This window comes from Hemibagrus wyckioides, linkage group LG16 (genome assembly GCF_019097595.1).
Source record: "Hemibagrus wyckioides isolate EC202008001 linkage group LG16, SWU_Hwy_1.0, whole genome shotgun sequence".
Classification (NCBI taxonomy): domain Eukaryota; kingdom Metazoa; phylum Chordata; class Actinopteri; order Siluriformes; family Bagridae; genus Hemibagrus; species Hemibagrus wyckioides.
The window spans coordinates 3,641,242-3,652,512 of NC_080725.1; the positions used below are offsets into that span (position 1 = coordinate 3,641,242).

At 37.0% G+C, this 11,271-nt stretch overlaps 1 protein-coding gene across 1 annotated transcript; it reads right to left on the reverse strand.

Moving 5' to 3' along the window:
* Positions 1–398: 398 nt before the first annotated feature.
* bsx (brain-specific homeobox) lies at positions 399–2,473 on the reverse strand. Its single transcript, XM_058411259.1, has 3 exons — positions 2,096–2,473; positions 1,335–1,525; positions 399–1,231 (listed from the first exon to the last, which is right to left on the reverse strand). The coding sequence occupies exons 1-3, from the start codon at positions 2,346–2,348 to the stop codon at positions 989–991; spliced, it is 687 nt and encodes a 228-aa protein (XP_058267242.1). The 5' UTR covers positions 2,349–2,473; the 3' UTR covers positions 399–988.
* Between the last annotated feature and the right edge of the window lie 8,798 nt (positions 2,474–11,271).

Here is an 11,271-nt window from a genome sequence, read left to right on the forward strand (position 1 = left end):
TGATGCTACAGAAAGTAGAGTGCTAGTAAATTGTAAAAAAATGAAATAAAAATCGAAAACGTTGTTTAATTGCTTTAGTTTCTTTTGATATACACTAATTTTATGTTTGGAAATATTTTTGGAAACTATTTGTAAAAATTCAGGGTCGCAATAAACGCTTTGCGGTAACGCGTTAATAATGAGCCATTAAGTCGGCTGACATGTTTTCAGCACAAGTTATCAATAAGTACTTCCATAATAATAATAATAATAATAATAATAATGATAAATCATTTTTTGTGTTGTGGATGTTCCCTATTGTGATTTCTTGAAACTAACATATTCCAGCAAAAAAAAAGCCCGTTGGAGTGTTTCATCCAAATGACAAAAAGATGGAAAAAAGTTGAACGTGATCATAGTTCGCTTTGAACAAATCATAATTTCTTTGATAATTAATTTACTGTACATTCATTTTAACATGTTTTGCATTAACAAAAGACACACCACAAGTTTAGAGCTGATGAACATGATGCGCCAACATCCGAGATCATTGCCGCGCTCTTGTTCAATTATCCAGTGTAAACTGAACAAGTGCTATATACCATGATTATATTTACAGATTGTCAAATATCAATATTTACTACCCCTCCCATATTCACAAAAAAAAGAGTCATTGTGGGCTCGTGCTTTTTCAAACCCAATCATTTCATTATAGCATTATAGTCCTCAGTATGGGCGATACTATAATAATAATAATAATAATAATAATAATAATAATAATAATAATAATAATAATAATAATAATAATAATCGAATCAAAATTCCTCCTGGATGGAGCTACCTGGAGTCATGAGTCTCTCTGCTGAAAACGCATGTCATAAGAGCTTGAATAGTATATTTTAGATGGTTATTAATTTAAATATAAAAAGAAAAAAAAACTAAATAGAATTTCCTATCTAAAATTCAGTAATCGTTATGTACATGGGTGGTTTAGTTCATGTTCTTCGGTCTATAGTAAATGTTCAGGGGAGCAGATGTCGTCCTCAATATCGACCTCGTCTTCGTTTTCGTCCACCGTGTATCTGTCCGGACTCATTCCGTCTTTTGCGTCTCCTGCGCTTTTGTCATGCAGCTCGCCGGCGCCCGAGTTCTCCAGAGATCTGTCCGAGTCCCCTGGTGTCTTCTGCTCCTCCTGAGTTTTCCTTAATTGCTTTTTATGCTTCATTCGCCGGTTCTGAAACCAGGTTTTCACCTGCACAAATGGATTTAGAAAGGAACGCCGTTATAAACTTTCTGTCACATTATACTCTTTAGACTGCAGGGACATTTAAGATCGAGGTTCTCGTGGTTTATACCTGTGTTTCTGAGAGGCTGAGTGCTGTGGCCAGCTCCACGCGCTCTGGTGTTGAGAGATACCGCTGCATTTCAAAGCGCTTTTCCAGTCCGGAGAGCTGAGAGTCCGAGAAAACGGTGCGCGCTTTCCGACGCCGGCAGTGCTTCCCGGGCAATTCCGGGTGATGCTGGAACAACGATGGCATCTGCACCCCTTTACGAGAGAGAAACATTTAAGATGAATAAAACCAAATGTAAGTATTCGTACAAAACTGTATAACTGTTTGTTAGTAAATAGTATTTGATGATAATTATTAATATTACATTTTTAGTTATTTATATAATTCATCAACATAAATTCTAAGAGTTATTGTAAAAATAAAAATGTTTCAAATGGACTCGTGTTTTATGATAAATCGATTTGAATTTACTATGTTAACTAAGTAACATTTACTATGTTCATATTTTAATATGTTGATATTATAAACAAAGTTTCTACTTTCTATTCCAGCGCATAATATTCCTCGGGGAAAAAAATGCTATAAATATCTGCATATCCTGATTTTATTTAGAAATTAAAGTCGACCTTTTGTCATAATCATGCAACCGGGATTTAATTCGAATTCTTTGCATTACAGGAAACCAATAAACTCACTAACCACAAGATGAACAAAACATTTTTTTTTTAAATAAAAAAATAAAAAGAACAACGCCATATCTTGAATTTAATACCCCATATTTGTTGCTCATGGCATCAGCTGTAGTGCAGAAAGAGAGTTCTTACCGGAGGTGAAGAAATAGGGGTGATGCTCGGGTTTGTGGAGCGGATGGTGCGGATGAGAGGCGAGGATCGGGGTGGGCATGAGGGGGTATCCATATTCAAGCAGAGGCATCCGAGATGTGAGCGAGTTGGAAAAAGGCGACGGAAACACATCCCGCAAAGGCTTAGGTTTGTGAAGCAAAATGTCTTCGATGAAGAAGGACGTTGACCTCGGGGTGGGTATCTGCGCGCCCGGAGACGTGTAGTTCAGGTTCATCTTGAAAGAGCTCGGCCGGAACGCAGTTCTTGCCGCTTGTTTGGGCCAAATCAAAACCTCCAGGCCGCTTACCTTCGTCTGCAAACCTTCGGAGAAAAAAAAACGCAGAAACGTAAATCTCTCCGTCTGCCCACCGCCAGGTGCATTACTATTTATTGGGAGGTGAGTGACAGGCGGCAAATTGCGGTGTAGAATGTGCGCTCGGCCAATCAGGCGCCTGCGGGGCGGAGAATTGAATTAGTCCTCTATGGATTAATTAGAGAGGCGGCGGCGCGCAGGGAGGCCGAAAAAAAGCTCATGCACTACAGCTCGACTTCTGTGGCTTTTTTTTGCGCTTAAGATAGGCCGTACTTACTTAAACACGCTGCTTCTGTATTTTATGCAGACTTTATAGAAGATTATATTTTTCCAGCGTGTTTAATATTACTTGGACAAGATATAGGGACGACCACTTTAATTCTGCAACTGTTACAATGATTTAGTATTATTATACAGTTATTATACTAGGAATAAATATGTTATTTGAGTCGATTGGTCACAAGAGCCTAAGCTGTAGGTACCAATTACACGAAGAAATGCGGCAGCCTGTTGCTTTCATGCAAGAATTGTATTCTCAGTTTTAGACTGAGAGGGAAAAAAAACGTTTGAAAATGTTCTTCTTTCTACCAAGCGCACGGTTCAGATAATCCGTGGTTTGTCACTGTGAGATTGTGTTTAATTGTAGATATTGAAACCCGCGCAGAGACAAGTGTGCTTGAGCTGCGTCTCAGCTGAGGGGGCGTAATTTGCTGCTATCGTGTTGTCATCACATCTCCAATCACTGCGGTTAACGCTCAAAAGTGTTTCATTATTGGCAGGAGTCTTGCAGCAATGCTATTAGGTAATTAGGGAGGATGTTAGAGCGGAAGTTGTAATCCTCAGGCGCGCGCTAAAGGATTTTCATCTGATCAGGTGGGTAGAGCGAAAAAAAAATGACGGTGTTCAATTAGGCATTACAAGCTCACGTTTTTGTGTGTGTGTTTGACTGCAATTGCCATTAAAAAAGTACTGAAGCTGTATTTAAAAAAGCAGTCTGTTTATTTGTTTGACACTTAAAACCTAGGGAAAGTAAATTATCGAAAGACGCAACTGCTGGATTAATAGAAAAAAAAAAAAACAGAAATTTTATGCATCGCGCAAGTTACGAATGATAGTAAATGAGAATTGCATATTTAAATGAATTCAACTGGCTTGGTTTGTACTTGTAATTTCTCACGAGCTCCAATCCTCGTATAACCGATACCTTTATTGCAGCTGCTTATTTGACAATAGGTGGTAACTAGTTGCTTTTTCAGGCAATCTGTGAAAGTAAATGAATTAATGGTGATGAAATCGCCTTTGCTTTGCGGGTCGATGGAATCGGTGCAGTTAAGCGGCTTTTAAACAGCCATTTAATCAAGTGAAATTGGGAGCGCGCGCGCGCACTGCGGCGTCCCACCTGAGCGGCGCGCTGCTGTAAGAGGATTGTGGTATTACCAACATGGACGCATATGCTGAGAACAACACCGCACACTGACACCCATGGTTTTACCTGTAAGTCCTAGTAGGACATAAGAGTCCCTGATCATTGTTTTGGGAGATTATGTGACATTTTGCATAATAAACATTTCATAAACTATGAGCTTTTGTAAAAAAAAATAAATAAAATGGCTCTTACTTGGCATTGTTCTGAGAAACCTTTTATTATTAAACCGATCTGACAGATGTGCTTTGAGATAAAAAAACAAAATTGCTAAAGATTTCTGTTAGTAACTATGTATGATAGAACTCACAATTTATACATTATGCAGGCAATTAAAGTCACATGGAGAATAATAAACATGGCCAGGTCATGTTATGATGATGCTCAGATCTTCACGGACCAAATATTCCGTCCTTAAATGAACACAGTAATCTTTTAAAATTCACTAAACAACCGTAAACCTTTCATTAAGCACATTGACACTTTTTTTTTTTTTAAATGGCACCACATTAAACCAACATGCTGACATATTAATTTTGATTAGCAAATTAAATGTGAATTTAATTCAGAAGTGTAGTCGTGTTTCCAAAATTCTTGCTTGAATAAAAAAGAAACATGGATATGGCTTAATTCGGATCTGTGATCTAATGTGTGTTCTGGTATTATCTGTCATTGTTATATTATTAGGAACTTTTTTTGGAGGGGGGGCGGTTTATGGGGGTTAGTGGTTCTTGGAACTTTATCATAATTTATATGCAGACGTACAGTCAGTGAAATAAATGTCAACCTTACAGTAATAAATTGCACACAAAAAAGTCTTAAATAAACCTTGAACACCTGTGGTGTGAATAATATTTACAGTCTCCATTTGGTTCCACCTGGACTTGTTTAAAATACTAAAGATATAATGTTTTTTTTATTTAATTTTTAAAACAACAAATGCCTGGTACAACAAAAAGCATATTAATACATATATGGGTGTGAGACACTTGAAAAGAAGCTGAATGTCAGGCATTTGATAATATAGGACAAAGAGAATGACCGGTGAACATAGCATCTGGCAATAGTAATTTATGAATGCATCCATGTTCTTGGCCATGGGCAGAAATAGCTTGAGTAAAATTTTCAGAAAGCACAGCAAAGTGAGAATTATTATTATTATTATTGTTATTTTTATTTATTTATTTATTTATTTATTTATTTATTTATTTATTTATTTATTTATTTATTTAAAAAGACCCCACAGTAAGATAAAATTCATTAATAGAGAAATTTGAAATAAGACTAATGAAAAAAAGAAAAAAGGATATGATACACAAGATGATGCAAACAGAAAATCCTAAGAGGTAGGATTTATTATCTTACCTCTTAGGATTTTCTGTTTGCATCATCCTGTGTATCATATCCTTTTTTCTCATTTCAGTGCCAAACACTCTCTGCAGGTCAGCTGAAACTTTTAGTCCAGTTTTTCCCAGCAGATATTGTATTTAATCACTAGACTGTTTAAGGCATTATAAGTAGCGTGACTACAAATAACCACAATCAGACCACAAACTTTATCTGTGCTGGAATGCAGAGGAAAATATTACGAGGACATGTCTGATTGTATTTGTGTCATTTGGCTACAGCTGATGGAATAATTATCCCTGTAATGAGTCAATTAGCAAGTGAATATTGTTGTTAAATGAATGTTATTCTCAAGGGAATTTTTCCTAAATCGCTAGTTGTAGAACACAATTTGTTAATGGAAAAAAAAATGTGTGAAGCTGCAGTGAGTATAAGTCAGACAGTGAGTGAAAAACAATGCTGGTTATCATTCAGAAACAACTACAATTATTTCAGCTTTAATATTTTCAGAGGAAACTAAAAGAACATTACATTGTTGTTATATTTTCCTCTGTTGAACAAAAAGAGTGTAAAGCTCACCGGTGCTGTCCATATGTTTGTGTGTGTATATGTGAGGCATTTCCTAGGTGTGTAGCATCTCCCCAGACCCTGGTGCGTATACTGTAGCTGCTTGAGTGACGGTACTGCATCCAATAATCTGTTGCTGTGGAAACGATCAGGAGTATATTCCTCACTCCGGCACAGAAAAACCCTCCCATAAAACTGCACATCCTGTGACTGCAGACAAACTCTACACACTTAAACACACAGGGGTATATACACAATAACACACACACACACACAGACACACACACACACAAAGAAGGGTTATGTTAGCATCAAGGGCCAGCGTTGGCCCCTCTCAGCAGCTCAGCTCTTCACTCTGAGGGTCCTAAGTGTCTGTAATTGCATTGTAATGAACACATTATTTCCACAGAGTGAACCGAGAGGTCACAATCATGAAATCTCATCTCATCACACCGCCTCTTTCTGTCTCTGTGTCCATATTTCTGCCTCTGAGTCTGCACAGGATGGATAAACAGAGAGCACATATGTCCTATTAACCATTAGCAGCCATCAGATTTATGAAACAAAAGAGGAACATGATATCAATTTTAATATTGTTTTTTTTTCTTAGGCACATTTTACAGGCCATCAAGCAGACCCAATTTCACCTTCAAATTATGATGCATTACTATTCTTAAATGTAGTAGGCTTACACTGTTACACTAAAATAGCCCTGGTGCTATTACTCAGAATTCACCCACTGTCTCATAAGGCAGAAGAAAGTCTTAACCTTGTAGTCAATTAGCGGGAGAGGGCATCCTAGCTTTCACCTGTCACAATATATATCTAATATATATATACTGTTATTACTCTTACTGTTAATACTCTTTTAACAGATACAACATTTTCACAACACCTCTCTAATCCAGTACACTTGCTTAGACAAAAGCAATTCTGAATTTTTCTGAAGACAAAAATCAGAATCCAAAAAAATTCTAATTCTGGCTCTTTATAATTAATCACATCATTTATGTTAACCAGGGTTTCAGATTTATATAGCAATATACACCGATCAGGCATAACATTATGAGCAGTGAGAGGTGAAGTGAATAAGATCTCCTCATCCTGGCACCTGTTGTGTCTGTTAGTGGGTGGGATATATAATCGGCAGTCAAGTTGTCCTCAAAGTTGATGTGTTAGAAGCTGGAAAAATGGATAAGTGTAAGGATTTGAATGAGTTTGATGAACGGCCAAATTGTGATGGCTAGACCACTGGATCAGAGCATCTCCAAAACTGCAGCTCTTGTGGGGTGTTCCCAGTCTGCAGTGGTCAGTATCTATCAAAAGTGGTCCAAGGAAGGAACAGTGGTGAACCGGTGACAGGGTCATGGGTGGTCAACAGACAAGCTACTGTTGCTCAGATTGCTGAAGAAGTTGATGCTGGTTCTGATAGAAAGGTGTCAGAATACACAGTGCTTGATGGGTCAGGGCTGTTTTGGCAGCAAAAGGGAAACCATCACAATATTAGGCAGGTGGTCATAATGTTATGCCTGAAGGGTGTATATTAAAATGCAGTTTGAATTGCACATCTTTTTCTAAAATATACTATATTATACATAATATAGAAAAATATACTATTATATTAGTATATACTATATACTAATATATAAAATATACTATAATATATATACTATATTTTGTATTTGTTACTTTCCTCATGCAGTGCAGAGACAAAAGCAAATCCAGACACACCACCAATCAGCTCAGGCTAATTTTGTGATTTTTGCATCTTGCTGAATGAACAAAAGGCAGTATGTGGTCTGCATCAAATTGTTTAAAATGCTGGATACAAATTCACGAATATAATAGGAAAATAAATAAATGAATGAATGATACAAACAAATCATTTGAAATAAAAGTAAAATAAAATTAATTCAACAAATATAACAAATAGGATTTTACCAGTAATAAAAAAAATCCAGCAAATAAATAATCCAGAAAATAAGACAACTAACAAATAAGGAAATAAGCAAAGAAACAAATACAAGAACATAGAAGAAGAAAAAAGACATTTGTGGAGTTAAGATAGAAAAGATAGAAGTAGCAGACTCATCAGTGTTGTCTTCTTTTGTTTAGAAGTATTCTCAATAAGCTCAACCCTGAGCACACCACATTTAGTGTACAATAAACCACAACATAACCAAACAATGTAGTAGATAATGCAGAATAGAATAAAATGCCCCTCATTTATTAGACAGTGGATAGTAAAAAAGCTTCCCTGAAAACTGGCCTCTTCAAGGGAGTTCAGCTATGCTTGGTTTAGCTCTTATGTGTGTTACAGACTGTGTGTTAGTGGGGTGGGTTGGGGGAGTCTGTCCTCTCTTCTGCTCACAGGGTCTGAAGATGAAAGCACCTCAGTGGCTCCATTACCTGCATTAGAGCAAGTTTCTCGGACCAATTGACGACTACAAAATGCAACAGGAAAGGCTCTTTTTTCCCTTCCAGGGACGTGAGTGGCGTACTTGCGTCTAACTTCATTTTTATAGACCACCGCCTATTTTGTTCCATTTCAACTGAGCTGGCAGAGAGGCATTTGATATCATCCCGAACTATCAAAGTGGCCAATATGTCTCAACTAGAGAGAGGAGCAATTCTTCCCCCGATACAGCTGGCTTTTCAAAGATGAATTTGTTATGGCGCATGTGTATTAAAGCACGTTAATGGAAGGGAAAAAAAGAAGAAGAACTGCATGCACATGCTGAAAGATCACATCCAGAGAGGTTTAGAGAAGGATTTTTTACTTTCTTCATTATTGTTAGCCATTACAATATAATTGCACAGTCAGGTTATTTTTTTCCCGCATTTTTGCAATCTAATGCCCACGGTTAAGAATATTCCCTGAAAAGTCCTCAAGAGCAATAAAACCTTCAGTTTGTATATAAATAATACATATTTCACACAGCAAAATCCCCACCGCTGCATAAAACCTCCTGAAGTGCCGAATTATCTCCTACAATGTTGAATTCATTTGTAAATTCTTATTTTGTAAGTAAAATGTATTTAAATAGCACAGATTCATACCCAGCTACATAGTACATACTATATTATCAGCAACAACCTGAATGAAAATTAGAATCTAGGATGCCAGCATTTTGTAGTATTTGGTACATCTCCCTTGTGCTTTAATGACAATAAGAGCTGACACAGGGTACATAAGCGTGTATAAAACCTCATGACCCTGTTTAGATCAAACCCATGCATCAATTCTGACCTTTTGTTCATTGGACTTAACATGGTCACAATCACAAATTTCCATTCTCATTTTTATTGATTTTTCCAAATTCTAAAATATATTATTTTTTATTTCCAGATGACTCAGATCTTCTATGACTCAGACCTCAGATCTTTTTGTTCATTTTTACTTCCACCATTACTCTGGCAATTGCAAGTCAAATGCCTATTCCTGATTAAGTGAATCCTTACTTGGCCAGTCAAATGTTTCCTGTCTCTGTTTGTGCATAGAATACAACAGAAATCAAACTAAATTTTACAGCACCTGTCACAACTGGAAAAAGGAAAACAAATACTATCTCCTACTGAGGTAGTAGGCTAAAAATAGTTTTAGGAAATGGAAATAGGGGCTGCTTTTCTAACAGTAGTCAAGATGTAGATGTATTTCCAGAAGTAAGATCCCTGTGACTTTAGAACAGCAAACAGGTTCTACAAAAAAGACATCAAGGACCTCTGACCAAACGAACATGTCCTTTTGGTCAGCAATGTAAACAGTTACCAATGTATTAAGAAATTTAAAAAACCCATAAATGCAGTATAAAACTGGAAGCCAATGAAATTACACTCTTATTAACTTGCATTGCATCTTGGTTGGCTTTCTGTATATAACCACTGGTTATTTTTGGAGATCAAGAATTCGAAACTAGGCAAACTATTTGCAAGCTTACAAGCATACTAGAAGAAAAAAGTTTACAATTACAATGTAATATTAACCTGTAGTGCACTCTGTGTAGCTTCATCACACTTCACACACTGGGAGAAAACATATTTTATTGTTAGCTGCCAATGTCAAAGCAAGACAACCTTTCCAAAATGATTTGCTGAATATGATTAATTAAGGCTGTGTTTTTTTTTTTAGGTAGAAATAATTATCATTTACTGACATCTAATCTAGCCCCCCTTTTCAGATTGCCTTACTATCCTTAGCTAACATGTCTACAAGTTTCCCCAAAAGGTCAGAATGGATATCAGACTGATTGTTATGTTTTATTTTGTGTGGCCCTTTCAGTACCACTCTCATTAGAGCACACAATAAAAACCTGTTTCCAGGCCCTGACCTCTTAAACATAATGCATGCAGCCTCAAAAATGTATTTGAGGCCTTTAAGTTGCCAGCCGCATCCCCCCTAAATGCCTAAATCAACTCTTTAGAATTTCATTTTGCATCCATCGGTTGGCTAATTTGTACAGCAAGTGCTTTCAGCGTTTCCCCAGCATTTAAGCAGCGGCCTTAATCAAAAGAGCATGCAGCCGATTCCCCCTCTCGTCGCTGCCAGACAGCGCTGTGGATGTGGAATAAAACCCTTCCACTTAACCACTTAGATGAATATATCAAGAAACTCATTTGTCATTTTAATTGCATGATTTGAGGAGGTGCTGCCTTCCTTTGCCTCTTCCATTTTGGTTCATTTCCAATGTGAGCGCACATTAGATTGATCTATGAAAGACTGCAGAAATCACAACACTTAAGTCTTTTCATTTCACCGTAATTAGATAATTGAAATTCCTGTCACTGTCTCTACACTTTAGCAAAACACAAACATTAGCCACACCAGAGATTGAAGGGATTGCCTTTTACTCTTTCTACTCTCTAATTTTTTTTTTTTTTTTTTTGAAGTTACTTTTACCTTGTTTGTTTTTTATTTTTTTTCCCCTCACACTTACAGTTGCCAAAGCTTTATTCCATCTCCCAAAGCCAGAAATAGTGCAGTGCCTGTCCATTTTGCTGAGATTTAGCAGGGCCATTAAGTGATTGCTAGCTGAAATGACAGGGCACATTTCTCCTGATACACTCCGAGAAATACGGCTGCGGCGCATTAAGGGCGCATTACTGAAGCCCATTCTCCAGCAGCTGCAAGGATATCCATTAAGGTGGCTCACAGCCCTAAATTTTTCCATTTTCTCTCTCACTAAACTTGACTTTGCACATTATTCCCTCTTCTGTTTTGTAATTTGCAGCAACAAATTATATCAGAGGGGAAGCTATCTCTCTCTATGTGTTCTCTCTCGCTGTAGCTATTTTCTGTGACTGATTCTGAAGTGTCAAAATGGACACATCATTAGGAGATAACTAGGTCTGATGGACAGACGCTTAGGAGTTCTCTGCAGTTAGGCAACTTTTCTTCTGTAGTCTGAGAGATGTCTGGAAAGGGAGGCTGTCTGTGAACGTGCGTCATCCTATGACTTCATGTAGTTTTTATATGCTTTTTTATATATGGTATAGAAAAATTGGTGTGAT

Bases quoted from the DNA above. Each gene is read 5' to 3' on its own strand.
- bsx (XM_058411259.1), bottom strand. From the start codon at position 2,348: ATGAACCTGAACTACACGTCTCCGGGCGCGCAGATACCCACCCCGAGG. The intron at 1,526-2,095 runs GTAAGAACTCTC...TCTCTCGTAAAG, and splicing joins CCCCTATTTCTTCACCTCCG to GGGTGCAGATGCCATCGTTG. The intron at 1,232-1,334 runs GTATAAACCACG...CCATTTGTGCAG, and splicing joins TCAGCCTCTCAGAAACACAG to GTGAAAACCTGGTTTCAGAA.